This window comes from Oncorhynchus tshawytscha, unplaced genomic scaffold (assembly GCF_018296145.1).
Source record: "Oncorhynchus tshawytscha isolate Ot180627B unplaced genomic scaffold, Otsh_v2.0 Un_scaffold_1381_pilon_pilon, whole genome shotgun sequence".
Lineage (NCBI taxonomy): Eukaryota > Metazoa > Chordata > Actinopteri > Salmoniformes > Salmonidae > Oncorhynchus > Oncorhynchus tshawytscha.
This window is the reverse complement of record NW_024608852.1, coordinates 35,527-59,536: the sequence shown is the minus strand read 5'-3', so window position 1 is coordinate 59,536 and position 24,010 is coordinate 35,527. Positions and strand designations below refer to the sequence as shown.

The following is a 24,010-nucleotide window of genomic DNA, read 5'->3' as shown; positions in this document are numbered from 1 at the left end:
GTGTGTGTCTGCCTGTCCTGTGTGTGTGTGTGTGTGTGTGTGTCTGCCTGTCCTGTGTGTGTGTCTGCCTGTCCTGTGTGTGTGTCTGCCTGTCCTGTGTGTGTGTCTGTGTGTGTCTGCCTGTCCTGTGTGTGTGTGTGTGTGTCTGCCTGTCCTGTGTGTGTGTCTGCCTGTCCTGTGTGTCTGCCTGTCCTGTGTGTGTGTGTGTGTGTGTGTGTGTGTGTGTGTGTTCATTAAGCAGCCTTTGTCATCTGCTCTGCCATGAATAATGAAGGGTAGCCAGGTCAATGAACAGAAAGTATTCATGACAGAGCAGTTAGTGGTTCTGCTGAGGTAATGGACTGGTACTGGTACTGCTGAGGTAATGGACTGGTACTGCTGAGGTAATGGACTGGTACTGGTACTGCTGAGGTAATGGACTGGTACTGCTGAGGTAATGGACTGGTACTGCTGAGGTACTGTAATGGACTGGTACTGCTGAGGTAATGGACTGGTACTGGTAGTGCTGATGTAATGGACTGGTACTGGTACTGCTGAGGTAATGGACTGGTACTGCTGAGGTAATGGACTGGTACTGCTGAGGTAATGGACTGGTACTGGTACTGGTACTGCTGAGGTAATGGACTGGTACTGACAGGTACTGCTGAGGTAATGGACTGACTGGTACTGCTGAGGTAATGGACTGACTGGTACTGCTGAGGTAATGGACTGACTGGTACTGCTGAGGTAATGGACTGGTACTGCTGAGGTAGTGGACTGATACTACTGAGGTAGGACTGGACTGCTGAGGTAATACTGGAGGTAATGGACTGATACTACTGAGGTAATGGACTGATACTGCTGAGGTAATGGACTGACTGGTACTGCTGAGGTAATGGACTGGTACTGCTGAGGTAATGGACTGGTACTGCTGAGGTAATGGACTGACTGGTACTGCTGAGGTAATGGACTGGTACTGGTACTGCTGAGGTAATGGACTGGTACTGGTACTGCTGAGGTAGTGGACTGGTACTGGTACTGCTGAGGTAATGGACTGGTACTGGACTGAGGTAGTGGACTGGTACTGCTGAGGTAATGGACTGGTACTGCTGAGGTAGTGGACTGGTACTGCTGAGGTAGTGGACTGGTACTGCTGAGGTAATGGACTGGTACTGCTGAGGTAATGGACTGGTACTGGTACTGCTGAGGTAGTGGACTGGTACTGCTGAGGTAGTGGACTGGTACTGCTGAGGTAATGGACTGGAATTGGTACTGCTGAGGTAATGGACTGGTACTGGTACTGCTGAGGTAGTGGACTGGTACTGCTGAGGTAGTGGACTGGTACTGCTGAGGTAGTGGACTGGTACTGCTGAGGTAATGGACTGGTACTGCTGAGGTAATGGACTGACTGGTACTGCTGAGGTAATGGACTGGTACTGCTGAGGTAATGGACTGGTACTGCTGAGGTAATGGACTGGTACTGCTGAGGTAATGGACTGACACTGCTGAGGTAATGGACTGGTACTGCTGAGGTAATGGACTGACTGGTACTGCTGAGGTAATGGACTGGTACTGTACTGCTGAGGTAACTGGACTGGTACTGCTGAGGTAATGGACTGACTGGTACTGCTGAGGTAATGGACTGACTGGTACTGCTGAGGTAATGGACTGGGTACTGCTGAGGTAATGGACTGACTGGTACTGCTGAGGTAATGGACTGACTGGTACTGCTGAGGTAATGGACTGACTGGTACTGCTGAGGTAATGGACTGACTGGTACTGCTGAGGTAATGGACTGACTGGTACTGCTGAGGTAATGGACTGACTGGTACTGCTGAGGTAATGGACTGGGAATAGGACTGTGGACTGGGCACTGGGGATGGGTCTGAAGATATCTGAATATACTAACTACTGTGATATGTGGTTGTCTCACCTAGCTATCTGAATATACTAACTACTGTATATATACTAACTACTTTCAGGTCACTGGCCCAACACTCTAACCACTAGGCTACCTGCCGCCCCTACACTCTAACCACTAGGCTACCTGCCGCCCCTACACTCTAACCACTAGGCTGCCCTGCCCCCTCTACACTCTAACCACCAGGCTGCCCTGCCCCCTCTACACTCTAACCACCAGGCTACCTGCCCCCTCTACACTCTAACCACCAGGCTACCTGCCCCCTCTACACTCTAACCACCAGGCTACCTGCCGCCCTCTACACTCTAACCACCAGGCTACCTGCCGCCCCTACACTCTAACCACCAGGCTACCTGCCGCCCCTACACTCTAACCACTAGGCTACCTGCCTCCCCCACTCTAACCACTAGGCTACCTGCCTCCCCCACTCTAACCACTAGGCTACCTGCCTCCCCCCACTCTAACCACTAGGCTACCTGCCGCCCCTACACTCTAACCACCAGGCTACCTGCCGCCCCCACTCTAACCACTAGGCTACCTGCCTCCCACTACACTCTAACCACTAGGCTACCTGCCTCCCCACTCTAACCACTAGGCTACCTGCCTCCCCCACTCTAACCACTAGGCTACCTGCCTCCCCCACTCTAACCACTAGGCTACCTGCCTCCCCTACACTCTAACCACTAGGCTACCTGCCGCCCCACTCTAACCACTAGGCTACCTGCCTCCCCCACACTCTAACCACTAGGCTACCTGCCGCCCCTACACTCTAACCACTAGGCTACCTGCCTCCCCACTCTAACCACTAGGCTACCTGCCTCCCCACTCTACACTCTAACCACTAGGCTACCTGCCTCCCCCACTCTAACCACTAGGCTACCTGCCTCCCCCACTCTAACCACTAGGCTACCCTGCCGCCCCTACACTCTAACCACTAGGCTACCTGCCGCCCCTACACTCTAACCACTAGGCTACCTGCAGCCCCTACACTCTAACCACTAGGCTACCTGCAGCCCATATGTATTAGGAATTGTTATTTTGCATTACACAAGCTACATATGTTTCACATAATACTTATGTCATACATTTGGGTTAAGACCGAACCATATATTATTGAAGTCTTTCTATAAAATGACTTATTTGTCAGGTCAATAGATATTTATCTCAGAGTAACAACGGGTTTCTCAATCTGTAACAGTACTGTGCGTGGTATGTGGTGAGTTTGTGTGTGTGTGTGTATAAGATAGTTGTGTGTGTCTATAATGATTGTGAGTTGTGTGTGTCTATAATAGATTGTGAGTTGTGTGTGTGTGTGTGTGTGTGTGTATAATAGATTGTGAGTTGTGTGTGTCTATAATAGATTGTGAGTTGTGTGTGTCTATAATAGATTGTGAGTTGTGTGTGTGTGTGTGTGTGTGTGTGTGTGTGTGTGTGTGTGTGTGTGTGTGTGTGTGTGTGTGTTCTTCAGGCCCATTTTATGTGCATATGAAATTGCAGAACTATTTGTAGCCTGAAGTTCGGGAGATTTACCTAGAGGGGATGGTTCCATGGAAACTTACCGTCTAAATGACGGGCCCAAAGCCTAGAGCCACACTGAGCTGAACACACACACACACACACACACACACACACACACACAGCTGACACACACACACACACACACACACACACACACACACAGGTCAAATGAAGAATTGGTTGCAAGAACCTCCATCTCTACTATGAGCTGTGTATCTGTTAAGGGGGAGGGGTTTACACTCAGCTACCAAACATTCCATCCCATAATAAAATGTTCAGACAACAAAAAAGCATGTTTTTTAAATATTTTTTCTTCCATTTATAATCTTATGGCCTTTACTTCCTAATCGGCTTTGGTATCACGATTCCATAACCCCAAAGGAGGATGAGGAGAAGGTCATAAACAGGGTCATTACTATCACATCTGGCTGGAGATATCAATAAGTGCCTTTCATCTCCCTCCGTGTTCTCCCTCAGTAGGGTACAATGCAGGTAGCCATATTGGAAGGTTCTGGTTAACAGATTTAGGAGGTTATAGCAGCCATATTGGAAGGTTCTGGTTAACAGATTTAGGAGGTTATAGCAGCCATATTGGAAGGTCTGGTTAACAGATTTAGGAGGTCATAGCAGCCATATTGGAATGGTTAACAGATTTAGGAGGTTATAGCAGCCATATTGGAAGGTCTGGTAACAGATTTAGGAGGTTATAGCAGCCATGTTGGAAGGTCTGGTAACAGATTTAGGAGGTTATAGCAGCCATATTGGAAGGTCTGGTTAACAGATTTAGGAGGTCATAGCAGCCATATTGGAAGGTCTGGTTAACAGATTTAGGAGGTCATAGCAGCCATATTGGAAGGTCTGGTAACAGATTTAGGAGGTCATAGCAGCCATATTGGAAGGTCTGGTAACAGATTTAGGAGGTTATAGCAGCCATGTTGGAAGGTCTGGTTAACAGATTTAGGAGGTTATAGCAGCCATTGGGAAGGTCTGGTAACAGATTTAGGAGGTTATAGCAGCCATGTTGGAAGGTCTGGTAACAGATTTAGGAGGTCATAGCAGCCATATTGGAAGGTCTGGTTAACAGATTTAGGAGGTTATAGCAGCCATATTGGAAGGTCTGGTTAACAGATTTAGGAGGTTATAGCAGCCATATTGGAAGGTCTGGTAACAGATTTAGGAGGTCATAGCAGCCATATTGGAAGGTCTGGTAACAGATTTAGGAGGTTATAGCAGCCATATTGGAAGGTCTGGTTAACAGATTTAGGAGGTTATAGCAGCCATATTGGAAGGTCTGGTTAACAGATTTAGGAGGTTATAGCAGCCATATTGGAAGGTCTGGTTAATAGATTTAGGAGGTTATAGCACCCATATTGGAAGGTCTGGTTAACAGATTTAGGATGTTATAAGCAGCCATGTTGGAAGGTCTGGTGGGAACTACACAGGAGGCCTGAGACAGAGCATTGACAGAGCAGCGCCTGGTTGACTTGGTCTAGTCCCAAATGGCACCCTATCCCCTACATAGTGCACTACTACTTTTGAACTACGAAAGGTAACAGGGTTCCATTTGGACCGTAACCTTGGAGACAGCCAGCTGTGTTTTCCCACATCTCGCTGTGGTTTATGGCTGTTCCCTGCTCTCCACAGAGTTTACGGGGTCATGCAAGGCTAAACGAGGCTAAATCTCACGTCTCACACTCACAATGTGAAAGTAGCAGATAGTGTTTGTGTGAGGCTGAACAGCCATCTGCACATCAGTTACATCACACACACACACACACACACACACACACAGCCCCCTTTGGCTCAGATCAGTGCCAATTTGTCACCGTGTGTATGTGTGTGTGTGTGTACACTACCGTTCAAAAGTTTGGGGTCACTTTATCTTGGCCAGGTCGCAGTTGTAAATGAGAACTTGTTCTCAACTGGCCTACCTGGTTAAATAAAAGGTGTTCTCAACTAGCCTACCTGGTTAAATAAAAGGTGTTCTCAACTAACCTAACTGGTTAAATAAAGGTGTTCTCAACTAACCTACCTGGTTAAATAAAAGGTGTTATCAACTAACCTACCTGGTTAAATAAAGGTGTTCTCAACTAACCTACCTGGTTAAATAAAAGGTGTTCTCAACTAACCTACCTGGTTAAATAAAAGGTGTTCTCAACTAACCTACCTGGTTAAATAAAGGTGTTCTCAACTAACCTACCTGGTTAAATAAAGGTGTTCTCAACTAACCTACCTGGTTAAATAAAGGTGAAATAAAAATAAATTAAAAAACAGAGGGTATGGATGGGATTGCGGGGTGGCAGGGTAGCCTAGTGGTTAGAGCGTTGGACTAGTAACTGGAAGGTTGCAAGTTCAAACCCCCGAGCTGACAAGGTACAAATAAATCTGTCGTTCTGCCCCTGAACAAGGCAGTTAACCCACTGTTCCTAGGCCGTCATTGAAAATAAGAATTTGTTCTTAACTGACTTGCCTGGTTAAATAAAGGTAAAATTAATAAATTGTGGCACAGCTGCATTTAACATTTGGATAACATAAAGATATTTTCAGCATATTCTTAATGAAATAAAGTAAACTCTAAATGGTCAGTTTCACAGACACAGAGTAATAAGCCTTGGACCAAGAAGTTCTCAAATCGGGACTCTCCATCGAAAATAGTATTTTTAGTCCTTAGATTGAGGTGTTGTGTTAGACCGCCCCCTTGTGGGTCGTTGATGGGACAGTTGGTTTCTGCCTGCATTCATTTCAACGATGTGAAGCCAAACATACGGACGGTCAACATACATAAACAAACACCTACCTGTATTTTCCTGTCCTCACTTGGACACCCTTCATTCCACAGTGTTGGGCCCCGCCCACATCATTCACCAGATCGTCACCAATCATCAGAGTCTGACAGACAGAGAGAAAGGAGAGAAAGGAGAGAGAGAGAGAAAGGAGAGAGAGAAAAAGGAGAGAGACAGAAAGGAGAGAGAGAGAGAGGAGAGAGAGAGAGAAAGGAGAGAGAGACAGAAAGGAGAGAGAGAGAGGGAGAGAGAGAAAGGAGAGAGAGAGAGAGAAAGGAGAGAGAAAGAGAGAGAAAGGATATAGATAGACAGAAAGAGAGCAGGAGGAGAGAGAGACAGAAAGGAGAGAGAGAAAGAAAGGAGAGAGAAAGGAGAGAGAGAAAGAAAGGAGAGAGAAAGGAGAGAGAGACAGAAAGGAGAGAGAGAGAAAAGAAAGGAGAGAGAAAGGAGAGAGAGACAGAAAGGAGAGAGAGAGAGAGGAGGAGAGAGAGAGAGAAAGGAGAGAGAGACAGAAAGGAGAGAGAGAGAGAAAGGAGAGAGAGACAGAAAGGAGAGAGACAGAAAGGAGAGAGAGAAGAAAGGAGAGAGAGACAGAAAGGAGAGAGACAGAAAGGAGAGAGAGAAAGAAAGGAGAGAGAGAGAGAAAGGAGAGAGACAGAAAGGAGAGAGAGAGAGAAAGAAAGGAGAGAGAAAGGAGAGAGAGACAGAAAGGAGAGAGAGAGAGAAAGGAGAGAGAGAGAGAAAGGAGAGAGAGACAGAAAGGAGAGAGAGAGAGAAAGGAGAGAGAGACAGAAAGGAGAGAGACAGAAAGGAGAGAGAGAGAGAAAGGAGAGAGAGACAGAAAGGAGAGAGACAGAAAGGAGAGAGAGAGAGAAAGGAGAGAGAGACAGAAAGGAGAGAGAGAGAGAAAGGAGAGAGAGAGAGAAAAGGAGAGAGAGACAGAAAGAGAGCAGGAGGAGAGAGAGACAGAAAGGAGAGAGAGAGAGAAAGGAGAGAGAGACAGAAAGGAGAGAAAGAGAGAAAGGAGAGAGAAAGGAGAGAGAAAGGATATAGATAGACAGAAAGAGAGCAGGAGAGAGAGAAGAAAGGAGAGAGAGAGAAAAGGAGAGAGAGAGAGAGAAAAGGAGAGAGAGAGAAAAGAGAGAAAGGAGAGAGAGACAGAAAGAGAGCAGGAGGAGAGAGAGAGAAAGGAGAGAGAAAGAGAGAAAGGAGAGAGAAAGGAGAGAGAGAGAGAGAGAAAGGAGAGAGAGAGAGAGAAAGGAGAGAGAAAGGAGAGAGAAAGGAGAGAGAAACAGAAAGGAGATAGATAGACAGAAAGAGAGCAGGAGGAGAGAGAGAGAGCAGGAGGAGAGAGAGAGAGAGCAGGAGGATGGCTCAGAATCCTTATTAAATGAATGTGTGTGCTGGACATTTTTTTGTTGTAAAATCTACCTGTTGTGACTGAATCCCCATGTCATCTAGAACTTTCTGAAAGAACATGGGGTCTGGCTTCCCGATGACCTCAGCTTCTACATCACAGGCATACTGATGGAGAGAAACACAACCACCGTTGAAACAGAGATGATGAAGTTCCCACAAGGTCTCAGGGAGATATCAACGTGCTTTGACTTAAAAAAATAAAATGTTTTTAAAAGTAGGTGAGTTTGACTTCTTTTAAAAATATATAAATATTTATTTTATACGCTCATCTGTTACTGTCACTTTGTCATATTGTTTTTGAATATCTTTTAATTTTTGTTTTGAATGTTAATAATTGTAAAATGCAAAAATAAAATATATATATTTTTAAACTCACCTACTGTGTGTGTAGCGTAATATCACCCACCTCCAATGCCTTCATGTAAACCCCAACATCCAGGTTCAGGCCTTCATCCTCTTTGTAGTACTTCCTATAAAGATCACACAGTGGACCTCAGGGTTAAAGTAGAGCTGCAGGTCACTTCCTGTAAAGATCACACAGTGGACCTCAGGGTTAAAGTAGAGCTGCAGGTCACTTCCTATAAAGATCACACAGTGGACCTCAGGGTTAAAGTAGAGCTGTAGGTAACTTCCTGTAAAGATCACACAGTGGACCTCAGGGTTAAAGTAGAGCTGTAGGTAACTTCCTATAAAGATCACACAGTGGACCTCAGGGTTAAAGTAGAGGTCACTTCCTGTAAAGATCACACAGTGGACCTCAGGGTTAAAGTAGAGGTCACTTCCTATAAAGATCACACAGTGGACCTCAGGGTTAAAGTAGAGCTGTAGGTCACTTCCTGTAAAGATCACACAGTGGACCTCAGGGTTAAAGTAGAGGTCACTTCCTGTAAAGATCACACAGTGGACCTCAGGGTTAAAGTAGAGCTGCAGGTCACTTCCTGTAAAGATCACACAGTGGACCTCAGGGTTAAAGTAGAGGTCACTTCCTGTAAAGATCACACAGTGGACCTCAGGGTTAAAGTAGAGGTCACTTCCTATAAAGATCACACAGTGGACCTCAGGGTTAAAGTAGAGGTCACTTCCTGTAAAGATCACACAGTGGACCTCAGGGTTAAAGTAGAGGTCACTTCCTGTAAAGATCACACAGTGGACCTCAGGGTTAAAGTAGAGGTCACTTCCTATAAAGATCACACAGTGGACCTCAGGGTTAAAGTAGAGGTCACTTCCTGTAAAGATCACACAGTGGACCACAGGGTTAAAGTAGAGCTGTAGGAATATCCTTCTGAATAAATCAGGCCTTTATTACTGGGTTGTTACTACACGATAATAACATTATTATCCAAGAATAGAGAGAGAGAGAGAGAGATCACACCTACCCTCTGCCCAGAGAGAACAGTACTGGTTTCTCCAGCCCTATGAGAACTCTGAAGGCATCGTTGAGGTTCTGGTAGGAGAACTTCTCTGCTGCGTCTCCTATGACAACACAGTTTGGGTTGGCCTTTTCAACACTGTCAAACTCAGGGACAACACCTGCAACGAACCAAACAAACACGGTATACATGATCACTTTGTATAGAAATTGACTAATAAAAAATAAAAAAGAGCAAGGCTAGGTAAGAGACAGGCTAGGTAAGAGGCAGGCTAGGTAAGAGACAGGCTAGGTAAGAGGCAGGCTAGGTAAGAGACAGGCTAGGTAAGAGACAGGCTAGGTAAGAGACAGGCTAGGTAAGAGGCAGGCTAGGTAAGAGGCAGGCTAGGTAAGAGACAGGCTAGGTAAGAGGCAGGCTAGGTAAGAGGCAGGCTAGGTAAGAGGCAGGCTAGGTAAGAGGCAGGCTAGGTAAGAGGCAGGCTAGGTAAGAGACAGGCTAGGTAAGAGGCAGGCTAGGTAAGAGGCAGGCTAGGTAGTAAGAGGCAGGCTAGGTAAGAGACAGGCTAGGTAAGAGACAGACTAGGTAAGAGGCAGGCTAGGTAAGAGACAGGCTAGGTAAGAGACAGGCTAGGTAAGAGACAGGCTAGGTAAGAGGCAGGCTAGGTAAGAGACAGGCTAGGTAAGAGGCAGGCTAGGTAAGAGACAGGCTAGGTAAGAGGCAGGCTAGGTAAGAGACAGGCTAGGTAAGAGGCAGGCTAGGTAAGAGGCAGGCTAGGTAAGAGACAGGCTAGGTAAGAGACAGGCTAGGTAAGAGGCAGGCTAGGTAAGAGGCAGGCTAGGTAAGAGGCAGGCTAGGTAAGAGACAGGCTAGGTAAGAGACAGGCTAGGTAAGAGACAGGCTAGGTAAGAGACAGGCTAGGTAAGAGACAGGCTAGGTAAGAGGCAGGCTAGGTAAGAGACAGGCTAGGTAAGAGACAGGCTAGGTAAGAGACAGGCTAGGTAAGAGGCAGGCTAGGTAAGAGGCAGGCTAGGTAAGAGTAGCTGTGTGTGTGTGTGTGAAACTTGTGAGCTGTGGAAAGATTCTCTTAATGTACAATAAACATCATTTGGGGGCTCCCGAGTGGCACAGCTGTCTAAGGCCCTGCATCTCAGTGCTTGAGGCATCACTACAGACACCTTGGTTCAATTCCAGGCTGTATCACAACCGGCCGTGATTGGGAGTCCCATAGGGCGACGCACAATTGGCCCCAGCGTCGCCCGGGTTTGGCCGGGTTTTGGCCCGTCATTGTAAATAAGAATTTGTTCTTAAAACTGTCTTGCCTAGTTAAATAAATAAAAATTACATTTAAAAAATATATAATTAACATCAATCAATACCGTCATAGACCAGCAGGTGGGGTCGTAGCCCCCTCTCCTTCAGGACAGCCACGGCAGCCGGGGCTGGAGAGAACACCTCAGACACACAGATATCAAAGCCCATCCTCTGCAGCTTGGCTACAAACACCTCCCGTGTGGCCTGGGTCTCGTTGGTACAGAAACGCACCTGCAGGTCCGAGGCCTTTAGCCTGTACGGAGAAAGCTTTTTGGGACATAATCCATTTTTTACATTTAACATTCGAGTCATTTGGGCAGATGTTGTTATCCAGAACGATTTACAGTAAAGTGTATTCATCATAAATTAGCTAGGTGAGACGACCGCAAATCTCAAGTCATAGTCAGGAAATGTCCCTCAATGTAGTCAGGAAATGTCCCTCAATGTAGTCAGGAAATGTCCCTCAATGTAGTCAGGAAATGTCCCTCAATGTAGTCAGGAAATGTCCCTCAATGTAGTCAGGAAATGTCCCTCAATGTAGTCAGGAAATGTCCCTCAATGTAGTCAGGAACACAGTCAGTGATAGTATGAAAAGACAAGTCGAGTGTAAATTCATTATTTTAAAATGTTTTTTTTTTTTTTTGCGTTATGGGATTTAATCAAGACATTTTGATAACCTCATTCACCACTCACTAATTCTCATTCACCAAACACTTCCTTATATGCGCTATATAAAGTTATCCAGGGGATGAGGTTTGATTACCATTGGGTTGTAGTTCTTCTGTTTTAAATCACGGATACTATTTCTCCATGCACCTGCTGGTAGTAAGTCCAGGTGAGTTTTCTGTTCTAATAGGAGTTTGATATTATAACCTTGGTTAGACTACAGAACAGATCCTTTACTAATAGGAGTTTGATATTATAACCTTGGTTAGACTGCAGAACAGATCCTTTACTAATAGGAGTTTGATATTATAACCTTGGTTAGACTGCTGAACAGATCCTTTACTAATAGGAGTTTGATATTATAACCTTGGTTAGACTGCAGAACAGATCCTTTACTAATAGGAGTTTGATATTATAACCTTGGTTAGACTACAGAACAGATCCTTTACTAATAGGAGTTTGATATTATAACCTTGGTTAGACTACAGAACAGATCCTTTACTAATAGGAGTTTGATATTATAACCTTGGTTAGACTACAGAACAGATCCTTTACTAATAGGAGTTTGATATTATAACCTTGGTTAGACTACAGAACAGATCCTTTACTAATAGGAGTTTGATATTATAACCTTGGTTAGACTACAGAACAGATCCTTTACTAATAGGAGTTTGATATTATAACCTTGGTTAGACTACAGAACAGATCCTTTACTAATAGGAGTTTGATATTATAACCTTGGTTAGACTACAGAACAGATACAGTGAAACCACATTTTCTTTATTCTGAACCAAAAAAAAACAACCCCAGAAGAGAAATAGAAACAAATCCAATCATTAGGATACAATGAATCTCTCCACGTCTCGTCCCGAAAGGACATTAAACTGATCTGCACGTTTACACATTACATTTATTTTTGTATTTTATTGGGATTGTAGAAATAATGTATTCAGTGCTTCAGTGAGTGACAGCTCTGAAGCAATCTTGCCACCACACCCCTTATCAGTTTCGTTTGACATTAGGTTACCCAGCAGACTGACCCCCCAAAACCAGACTCACCTGAGACTAACCCATTCCATAGTTAAACAACATTCAGAACCGAACTTAAGACGTGTAAATGAAGTGTCATATAGCTGTTGTAGAGCTGTAATAGAGCTTCCTGTTTCTGCAGTACGTCATGTGTTGTGTCATATAGCTGCTGTAGAGCTGTAATAGAGCTTCCTGTTTCTGCAGTACGTCATGTGTTGTGTCATATAGCTGTTGTAGAGCTGTAATAGAGCTTCCTGTTTCTGCAGTACGTCATGTGTTGTGTCATATAGCTGCTGTAGAGCTGTAATAGAGCTTCCTGTTTCTGCAGTACGTCATGTGTTGTGTCATATAGCTGCTGTAGAGCTGTAATAGAGCTTCCTGTTTCTGCAGTACGTCATGTGTTGTGTCATATAGCTGCTGTAGAGCTGTAATAGAGCTTCCTGTTTCTGCAGTACGTCATGTGTTGTGTCATATAGCTGCTGTAGAGCTGTAATAGAGCTTCCTGTTTCTGCAGTACGTCATGTGTTGTGTCATATAGCTGCTGTAGAGCTGTAATAGAGCTTCCTGTTTCTGCAGTACGTCATGTGTTGTGTCATATAGCTGCTGTAGAGCTGTAATAGAGCTTCCTGTTTCTGCAGGACGTCATGTGTTGTGTCATATAGCTGCTGTAGAGCTGTAATAGAGCTTCCTGTTTCTGCAGTACGTCATGTGTTGTGTCATATAGCTGCTGTAGAGCTGTAATAGAGCTTCCTGTTTCTGCAGTACGTCATGTGTTGTGTCATATAGCTGTTGTAGAGCTGTAATAGAGCTTCCTGTTTCTGCAGTACGTCATGTGTTGTGTCATATAGCTGCTGTAGAGCTGTAATAGAGCTTCCTGTTTCTGCAGTACGTCATGTGTTGTGTCATATAGCTGCTGTAGAGCTGTAATAGAGCTTCCTGTTTCTGCAGTACGTCATGTGTTGTGTCATATAGCTGCTGTAGAGCTGTAATAGAGCTTCCTGTTTCTGCAGTACGTCATGTGTTGTGTCATATAGCTGCTGTAGAGCTGTAATAGAGCTTCCTGTTTCTGCAGTACGTCATGTGTTGTGTCATATAGCTGTTGTAGAGCTGTAATAGAGCTTCCTGTTTCTGCAGTACGTCATGTGTTGTGTCATATAGCTGCTGTAGAGCTGTAATAGAGCTTCCTGTTTCTGCAGTACGTCATGTGTTGTGTCATATAGCTGCTGTAGAGCTGTAATAGAGCTTCCTGTTTCTGCAGTACGTCATGTGTTGTGTCATATAGCTGTTGTAGAGCTGTAATAGAGCTTCCTGTTTCTGCAGTACGTCATGTGTTGTGTCATATAGCTGCTGTAGAGCTGTAATAGAGCTTCCTGTTTCTGCAGTACGTCATGTGTTGTGTCATATAGCTGCTGTAGAGCTGTAATAGAGCTTCCTGTTTCTGCAGTACGTCATGTGTTGTGTCATATAGCTGCTGTAGAGCTGTAATAGAGCTTCCTGTTTCTGCAGTACGTCATGTGTTGTGTCATATAGCTGCTGTAGAGCTGTAATAGAGCTTCCTGTTTCTGCAGTACGTCATGTGTTGTGTCATATAGCTGCTGTAGAGCTGTAATAGAGCTTCCTGTTTCTGCAGTACGTCATGTGTTGTGTCATATAGCTGCTGTAGAGCTGTAATAGAGCTTCCTGTTTCTGCAGTACGTCATGTGTTGTGTCATATAGCTGCTGTAGAGCTGTAATAGAGCTTCCTGTTTCTGCAGTACGTCATGTGTTGTGTCATATAGCTGCTGTAGAGCTGTAATAGAGCTTCCTGTTTCTGCAGTACGTCATGTGTTGTGTCATATAGCTGTTGTAGAGCTGTAATAGAGCTTCCTGTTTCTGCAGTACGTCATGTGTTGTGTCATATAGCTGTTGTAGAGCTGTAATAGAGCTTCCTGTTTCTGCAGTACGTCATGTGTTGTGTCATATAGCTGCTGTAGAGCTGTAATAGAGCTTCCTGTTTCTGCAGTACGTCATGTGTTGTGTCATATAGCTGCTGTAGAGCTGTAATAGAGCTTCCTGTTTCTGCAGTATGTCATGTGTTGTGTCATATAGCTGTTGTAGAGCTGTAATAGAGCTTCCTGTTTCTGCAGTACGTCATGTGTTGTGTCATATAGCTGCTGTAGAGCTGTAATAGAGCTTCCTGTTTCTGCAGTACGTCATGTGTTGTGTCATATAGCTGCTGTAGAGCTGTAATAGAGCTTCCTGTTTCTGCAGTACGTCATGTGTTGTGTCATATAGCTGTTGTAGAGCTGTAATAGAGCTTCCTGTTTCTGCAGTACGTCATGTGTTGTGTCATATAGCTGCTGTAGAGCTGTAATAGAGCTTCCTGTTTCTGCAGTACGTCATGTGTGTTCTGCTACTACATTTCAATATGAACGAATCTGATGGCTTAATCGTTGTAGTACCATCGTTGCTGATGTATAAAACCTCACTTTTCTCACTGCTTCTACCTATGGAGACAGTCATATAAAAACGCCACACGTCTAAAGACTATGAATGCAAGATTTCCAACAGGTGTCGACCATACCGAATAAAGGAGTGAAAACACGAGAGTTGACTAGGAACTGATGAGTTCAATCTCAAACCAGAACAACCACACGGCCGCTTCACTGCTGGCTGCCGATCGGTAATAGATTTGCCCCGGTAATAAATTATTATTATTTGCATATTTAGAACATGCAACATTTCTATCTGAAGGAGTCTCGCTAATAATATGTTTCCACCGGACCCACTGTCCCGAAACAGTATCCGTCCTCTGAATGCCACTGGGCATAGCTCGACGTCTACCTAGTAGCTTATCTAACCTCCTCACCTTTTCACCGCTTCTACGGAGCCTGGAATTGGTGTGCCGCCGTCTTCTCCAGCATCATATAACACGCCGCACATGTCTAAAATCACACCTTTCAGACTTTTGACGGAGTTTTCCCAGCTGGTAGCTGCCATCTCGAAAAAGTGACACAGTAAAAAGAGCTGATTCTTCTTCTTCTTATTCTGGATCGCATCCAACGTTTATCTGCGTACACCGCCACCTACTGTACTGGAGTGGGAGGCCAGTCACAGCCTACCTACATTAAATTCTCTTCATTATTCCTGTTCCTCTGAGAAATTGAAATAGCGCCCACCCTACCTGACACCCTTGACCCACTCCAATTTGCTTACCGCCCAAATAGGTCCACAGACGATGCAATCTCAACCACACTGCACACTGCCCTAACCCATCTGGACAAGAGGAATACCTATGTGAGAATGCTGTTCATCGACTACAGCTCGGCATTCAACACCATAGTACCCTCCAAGCTCGTCATCAAGCTCGAGACCCTGGGTCTCGACCCCCCCCTGTGCAACTGGGTACTGGACTTCCTGACGGGCCGCCCCCAGGTGGTGAGGGTAGGCAACAACATCTCCTCCCCGCTGATCCTCAACACTGGGGCCCCACAAGGGTGCGTTCTGAGCCCTCTCCTGTACTCCCTGTTCACCCACGACTGCGTGGCCATGCACGCCTCCAACTCAATCATCAAGTTTGCGGACGACACAACAGTGGTAGGCTTGATTACCAACAACGACGAGACGGCCTACAGGGAGGAGGTGAGGGCCCTCGGAGTGTGGTGTCAGGAAAATAACCTCACACTCAACGTCAACAAAACTAAGGAGATGATTGTGGACTTCAGGAAACAGCAGAGGGAACACCCCCATCCACATCGATGGAACAGTAGTGGAGAGGGTAGCAAGTTTTAAGTTCCTCGGCATACACATCACAGACAAACTGAATTGGTCCACTCACACAGACAGCATCGTGAGGAAGGCGCAGCAGCGCCTCTTCAACCTCAGGAGGCTGAAGAAATTCGGCTTGTCACCAAAAGCACTCACAAACTTCTACAGATGCACAATCGAGAGCATCCTGGCGGGCTGTATCACCGCCTGGTATGGCAACTGCACCGCCCTCAACCGTAAGGCTCTCCAGAGGGTAGTGAGGTCTGCACAACGCATCACCGGGGGCAAACTACCTGCCCTCCAGGACACCTACACCACCCGATGCTACAGGAAGGCCATAAAGATCATCAAGGACATCAACCACCCGAGCCACTGCCTGTTCACCCCGCTGTCATCCAGAAGGCGAGGTCAGTACAGGTGCATCAAAGCTGGGACCGAGAGACTGAAAAACAGCTTCTATCTCAAGGCCATCAGACTGTTAAACAGCCACCACTAACATTGAGTGGCTACTGCCAACACACTGTCAATGACACTGACTCTACTCCAGCCACTTTAATCATGGGAATTGATGGGAAATGATGTAAATATATCACTAGCCACTTTAAACAATGCTACCTTATATAATGTTACTTACCCTACATTGTTCATCTCATATGCATACGTTGATACTGTACTCTATATCATCGACTGCATCCTTATGTAATACATGTATCACTAGCCACTTTAACTATGCCACTTGGTTTACATACTTATCTCATATGTATATACTGTACTCGATATCATCTACTGTATCTTGCCTATGCTGCTCTGTACCATCACTCATTCATATATCCTTATGTACATATTCTTTATCCCCTTACACTGTGTATAAGACAGTAGTTTTGGAATTGTTAGTTAGATTACTTGTTGGTTATTACTGCATTGTCGGAACTAGAAGCACAAGCATTTCGCTACACTCGCATTAACATCTGCTAACCATGTGTATGTGACAAATAAAATTTGATTTGATTTGATTTGATTTGATTTGATTTGATTTGATTTGATAACGGTATCCCCTGTATATAGCCTCCAAATTGACTCTGTACCGGTACCCCCTGTATATAGCCTCCACATTGACTCTGTACCAGTACCCCCTGTATATAGCCTCCACATTGACTCTGTACCGGTACCCCCTGTATATAGCCTCCACATTGACTTTGTACCGATACCCCCTGTATACAGCCTCCACATTGACTCTGTACCGGTACCCCCTGTATATAATCTCCACATTGACTCGGTACTGGTACCCCCTGTATATAGCCTCCACATTGACTCGGTACTGGTACCCCCTGTATATAGCCTCCACATTGACTCTGTACCAGTACCCCTGTATGTAGCCTCCACATTGACTCTGTACCGGTACCCCCAGTATATAGCCTCCACATTGACTCTGTACCGGTACCCCCTGTATATAGCCTCCACATTGACTCTGTACCGGTACCCCCTGTATATAGCCTCCACATTGACTCTGTACCGTAATACCCTGTATATAGCCTCCACATTGACTCTGTACCGGTACCCCCTGTATATAGCATCCACATTGACTCTGTACCGGTACCCCCTGTATATAGCCTCCACATTGACTCTGTACCGGTACCCCCTGTATATAACTTCCACATTGACTCTGTACCGGTACCCCCTGTATATAGCCTCCACATTGACTCTGTACCGGTACCCCCTGTATATAGCCTCCACATTGACTCTGTACCGGTACCCCCTGTATATAACCTCCACATTGACTCTGTACCGGTACCCCTGTATATAGCCTCCACATTGACTTTGTACCGGTACCCCCTGTATATAGCCTCCACATTGACTCTGTACCGGTACCGCCTGTATATAGCCTCCACATTGACTCTGTAAAGGTACCCCTGTATATAGCCTCCACATTGACTCTGTACTGGTACCCCTGTATATAGCCTCCACATTGACTTTGTACCGGTACCCCCTGTATATAGCCTCCACATTGACTCTGTACCGGTACCGCCTGTATATAGCCTCCACATTGACTCTGTACTGGTACCCCCTGTATATAGTCTCCACATTGACTCGGTACTGGAACCCCCTGTATATAGCCTCCACATTGACTCGGTACTGGTACCCCTGTATATAGCCTCCACATTGACTCTGTACCAGTACCCCCTGTATATAGCCTCCACATTGACTCTGTACCGGTACCCCTGTATATAGCCTCCACATTGACTCTGTACCGGTACCCCTGTATATAGCCTCCACATTGACTCTGTACAGGTACCCCCTGTATATAGCCTCCACATTGACTCTGTACAGGTACCCCCTGTATATAGACTCCACATTGACTCTGTACCGGTACCCCCTGTATATAGCCTCCACATTGACTCTGTACTGGTACCCCCTGTATATAGCCTCCACATTGACTCTGTACCAGTACCCCCTGTATATAGTCTCCACATTGACTCTGTACCGTAATACCCTGTATATAGCCTCCATATTGACTCTGTACCGTAATACCCTGTATATAGCCTCCACATTGACTCTGTACCAGTACCCCCTGTATATAGCCTCCACATTGACTCTGTACCGTACCCCCTGTATATAGCCTCCACATTGACTCTGTACCGGTACCCCCTGTATATAGCCTCCACATTGACTCTGTACCGGTACCCCCTGTATATAGCCTCCACATTGACTCTGTACCGGTACCCCTGTATATAGTCTCCACATTGACTCTGTACTGGTACCCCTGTATATAGCCTCCACATTGACTCTGTACCGGTACCCCTGTATATAGCCTCCACATTGACTCTGTACTGGTACCCCTGTATATAGCCTCCACATTGACTCTGTACTGGTACCCCTGTATATAGCCTCCACATTGACTCTGTACTGGTACCCCCTGTATATAGCCTCCACATTGACTCTGTACCGGTACCCCCTGTATATAGCCTCCACATTGACTCTGTACTGGTACCCCTGTATATAGCCTCCACATTGACTCTGTACCGGTACCCCCTGTATATAGCCTTCACATTGACTCTGTACCGGTACCCCCTGTATATAGCCTCCACATTGACTCTGTACCGGTACCCCCTGTATATAGCCTCCACATTGACTCTGTACTGGTACCCCTGTATATAGCCTCCACATTGACTCTGTACCGGTACCCCTGTATATAGTCTCCACATTGACTCTGTACTGGTACCCCTGTATATAGCCTCCACATTGACTCTGTACCGGTACCCCTGTATATAGCCTCCACATTGACTCTGTACTGGTACCCCTGTATATAGCCTCCACATTGACTCTGTACTGGTACCCCTGTATATAGCCTCCACATTGACTCTGTACTGGTACCCCTGTATATAGCCTCCACATTGACTCTGTACTGGTACCCCCTGTATATAGCCTCCACATTGACTCTGTACTGGTACCCCTGTATATAGCCTCCACATTGACTCTGTACTGGTACCCCCTGTATATAGCCTCCACATTGACTCTGTACTGTTACCTCCTGTATAATGCCTCCACATTGACTCTGTACTGGTACCCCTGTATATAGCCTCCACATTGACTCTGTACTGGTACCCCCTGTATATAGCCTCCACATTAACTCTGTACTGGTACCCCCTGTATATAGCCTCCACATTGACTCTGTACTGGTACCTCCTGTATGTAGCCTCCACATTGACTCTGTACTGGTACCCCTGTATATAGCCTCCACATTGACTCTGTACTGTTACCTCCTGTATATAGCCTCCACATTGACTCTGTACTGGTACCCCCTGTATATAGCCTCCACATTGACTCTGTACCGGTACCCCTGTATATAGCCTCCACATTGACTCTGTACCGGTACCCCCTGTATATAGCCTCCACATTGACTCTGTACCGGTACCCCCTGTATATAGCCTCCACATTGACTCTGTACCGTAATACCCTGTATATAGCCTCCACATTGACTCTGTACCGGTACCCCCTGTATATAGCCTCCACATTGACTCTGTACCGGTACCCCTGTATATAGCCTCATTATTGTTATTTTATTGTATAACGTTTTATTCTATTTTTTACTTTAGTTTATTTAGTAAATATTTTCTTAACTCTATTTCTTGACCTGCATTGTTGGTTAAGGGATTGTAAAGTGAGCATTTCACGGTAAGGTCCACTACACCTGTTGTATGTGACAAATAACGTCGGATTTGATTGGATTTGAAGTGCCTCCCAGAACACCAGAATCAGTGAAGTCATCTCATTGGCTGTGTTATGTGACTGTATGTCTGCTTTTTTTCAGAAAGAGATGTAGGCCTCAAGTGGTGAAGCAAGACCTCTTCAGGTATAATATAAATTAGAACTGTATATAGCTTCATAAGTAATTGAAATAAGAATAATTTTATGTCTGTATTCAGATATAATACTGCATGAAATGCAAGTAAGCATTTCATTGGACAGTTCACATGTGTATCCTGTACTAATACAGAACTTGTATTCAGATATAAAATACATTCTAAACTTTAACAAAGGATCACGTTCATAGTAATCTCATCTCTACTAATTTTAGATAACGCTTTTGCTTTCCTGACGTGTCTCCCTTGTGGTGGGTGAACACTGGGTGACTCAACAGTGAGTTCGATTATATTTGAATAATTTAACTAGGCAAGTCAGTTATTAAGAACACATTCTTATTTTCAATGACGACCTAGGAACAGTGGGTTAACTGCTTGTTCAGGGGCAGAACGACAGATTTGTACCTTGTCAGCTCAGGGACTTGAACTTGCAACCTTCCGGTGACTAGTCCAACACTCTAACCACTAGGCTACACTGCCGCCTCTACACTTTAACCACTAGGCTACCCTGCCGCCTCTACACTCTAACCACTAGGCTACCCTGCCGCCTCTACACTCTAACCACTAGGCTACCTGCCGCCTCTACACTCTAACCACTAGGCTACCCTGCCCCCTCTACACTCTAACCACTAGGCTACCTGCCGCCTCTACACTCTAACCACTAGGCTACCCTGCCGCCTCTACACTCTAACCACTAGGCTACCTGCCTCCTCTACACTCTAACCACTAGGCTACCCTGCCGCCACTACACTCTAACCACTAGGCTACCCTGCCCCCTCTACACTCTAACCACTAGACTACCCTGCTGCCTCTACACTCTAACCACTAGGCTAACCTGCCGCCTCTACACTCTAACCACTAGGCTACCCTGCCGCCTCTACACTCTAACCACTAGGCTACCTGCCGCCTCTACACTCTAACCACTAGGCTACCCTGCCGCCTCTACACTCTAACCACTAGGCTACCTGCCGCCTCTACACTCTAACCACTAGGCTACCCTGCCGCCTCTACACTCTAACCACTAGGCTACCCTGCCGCCTCTACACTCTAACCACTAGGCTATCCTGCCGCCTCTACACTCTAACCACTAGGCTACCCTGCCCCCTCTACACTCTAACCACTAGACTACCCTGCCGCCTCTACACTCTAACCACTAGACTACCCTGCCGCCTCTACACTCTAACCACTAGGCTACCCTGCCGCCTCTACACTCTAACCACTAGGCTACCCTGCCGCCTCTACACACTAACCACTAGGCTACCTGCCGCCCCTACACTCTAACCACTAGGCTACCCTGCCGCCTCTACACTCTAACCACTTGGCTGGCCGATGGTATTATTGAGTCGTTTCATTTTACTGTTCAAAGGGAATGCATGCAGCTGGCTATAGGTGCAGACTGCTGCAACCTGATTGGCTGAGCGCGATACGCAAACATCCGGGGACTAAGCATAAAACAAAATCTCATGTAATCCCCTTTTTAGATGTAATTTTAGAGGCAGAAAAATGGGAAGACTGTGCAATGGGTGTGTGTGTTAGACTTTCACTAACGACTGTATACAGGCCACAGTATTTCACCCTTAATCCTGCTACCTTTCAATCACAATCAAAACAGACCTTTTGGTTATACTTATCAATGAAGACATTTTTATTGATTTGATCAGACCATACTTTATGCACATGTTTTTTTTTAAATTAAACACCTCACTTCATATTTATTAAATAGCATACATGTATGATTCAATATATTCAAGAGACATCTACACTTTTTATGGTAAATCAAATCAAAGTTTATTTGTCACATGCGCCGGATACAACAGGTGTAGGAGACCTTACAGTGAAATGCTGAATACAACAGGTGTAGTAGACCTTACAGTGAAATGCTGAATACAACAGGTGTAGGAGACCTTACAGTGAAATGCTGAATACAACAGGTGTAGTAGACCTTACAGTGAAATGCTGAATACAACAGGTGTAGGAGACCTTACAGTGAAATGCTGAACACAACAGGTGTAGTAGACCTCACAGTGAAATGCTGAATACAACAGGTGTAGTAGACCTCACAGGGAAATGCTGAATACAACAGGTGTCGTAGACCTCACAGTGAAATGCTGAACACAACAGGTGTAGTAGACCTCACAGTGAAATGCTGAATACAACAGGTGTAGTAGACCTCACAGGGAAATGCTGAATACAACAGGTGTCGTAGACCTCACAGTGAAATGCTGAATACAACAGGTGTAGTAGACCTTACAGTGAAATGCTGAATACAACAGGTGTAGTAGACCTTACAGTGAAATGCTGAATACAACAGGTGTCGTAGACCTCACAGTGAAATGCTGAATACAACAGGTGTAGTAGACCTCACAGTGAAATGCTGAATACAACAGGTGTCGTAGACCTTACAGTGAAATGCTGAATACAACAGGTGTTGTAGACCTCACAGTGAAATGCTGAACACAACAGGTGTAGTAGACCTCACAGTGAAATGCTGAATACAACAGGTGTAGTAGACCTCACAGGGAAATGCTGAATACAACAGGTGTCGTAGACCTCACAGTGAAATGCTGAATACAACAGGTGTAGTAGAAATTACAGTGAAATGCTGAATACAACAGGTGTAGTAGACCTTACAGTGAAATGCTGAATACAACAGGTGTAGTAGACCTTACAGTGAAATGCTGAATACAACAGGTGTCGTAGACCTCACAGTGAAATGCTGAATACAACAGGTGTAGTAGACCTCACAGTGAAATGCTGAATACAACAGGTGTCGTAGACCTTACAGTGAAATGCTGAATACAACAGGTGTTGTAGACCTCACAGTGAAATGCTGAACACAACAGGTGTAGTAGACCTCACAGTGAAATGCTGAATACAACAGGTGTAGTAGACCTCACAGTGAAATGCTGAATACAACAGGTGTAGTAGACCTCACAGTGAAATGCTGAATACAACAGGTGTAGTAGACCTTACAGTGAAATGCTTACTTACAGGCTCTAACCAATAGTGCAAAAAAGGTATTAGGTGAACAATAGGTAGGTAAAGAAATAAAAACATCAGTATAAAGACAGGCTATATACAGTAGAGAGGCTATGTACAGTATAGGTTATATACAATAGAGGCTATATACAGTATAGGTTATATACAATAGAGGCTATATACAGGAGAGAGGCTATATACAGTAGAGGCTATGTACAGTGGAGAGGCTATATACAGTAGAGGGGCTATATACAGTAGAGGCTATATACAGTAGAGAGGCTGTATACAGTAGAGAGGCTATATACAGTAGAGGGTATATACAGTAGAGAGGATATATACAGTAGAGAGGCTGTATACAGTAGAGAGGCTATATACAGTAGAGAGGCTATATACAGTAGAGGCTATATACAGTAGAGAGGCTATTTACAGTAGAGAGGTTATATACAGTAGAGAGGCTATATACAGTAGAGAGGTTATATACAGTAGAGAGGCTATATACAGTAGAGAGGCTATATACAGTAGAGAGGCTATATACAGTAGAGAGGCTATATACAGTAGCGAGGCTATATACAGTAGAGAGGCTATATACAGTAGTGAGGCTATATACAGTAGTGAGGCTATATACAGTAGAGAGGCTATGTACAGTAGAGAGGTTATATACAGTAGAGAGTTTATATACAGTAGAGAGGTTATATATAGTAGAGAGGCTATATATAGTAGCAAGGCTATATACAGTAGAGAGGCTGTATACAGTAGAGAGGCTATATACAGTAGTGAGGCTATATACAGTAGAGAGGCTATATACAGTAGCGAGGCTATATACAGTAGAGAGGCTATATACAGTAGAGAGGCTATATACAGTAGAGAGGCTATATACAGTAGAGGTTATATACAGTAGAGAGGCTATATACAGTAGAGAGGCTATAT

The 24,010-nt window shown here is 45.0% G+C and overlaps 1 protein-coding gene across 1 annotated transcript; it reads right to left on the bottom strand.

Annotated features, from left to right (window-relative positions):
* Positions 1-6,211: 6,211 nt before the first annotated feature.
* On the bottom strand, positions 6,212-15,021 carry LOC121843893 (phospholysine phosphohistidine inorganic pyrophosphate phosphatase-like). The gene is made up of 6 exons (XM_042313757.1): positions 14,845-15,021; positions 10,367-10,554; positions 8,997-9,150; positions 8,027-8,090; positions 7,633-7,725; positions 6,212-6,307 (listed from the first exon to the last, which is right to left on the bottom strand). Exons 1-6 carry the CDS (start codon positions 14,973-14,975, stop codon positions 6,212-6,214), a joined length of 726 nt encoding a protein of 241 aa, XP_042169691.1. The 5' UTR covers positions 14,976-15,021.
* Positions 15,022-24,010: the final 8,989 nt, after the last annotated feature.

Coding starts and splice junctions, on each gene's coding strand:
- LOC121843893 (XM_042313757.1), bottom strand. CDS start 14,975: ATGGCAGCTACCAGCTGGGAAAACTCCGTCAAAAGTCTGAAAGGTGTG. Junction 8,091..8,996: donor CTGTTCTCTCTGGGCAGAGG/GTAGGTGTGATC, acceptor TGATCTTTATAG/GAAGTACTACAAAGAGGATG. Junction 7,726..8,026: donor TTTACATGAAGGCATTGGAG/GTGGGTGATATT, acceptor TCTCTCCATCAG/TATGCCTGTGATGTAGAAGC.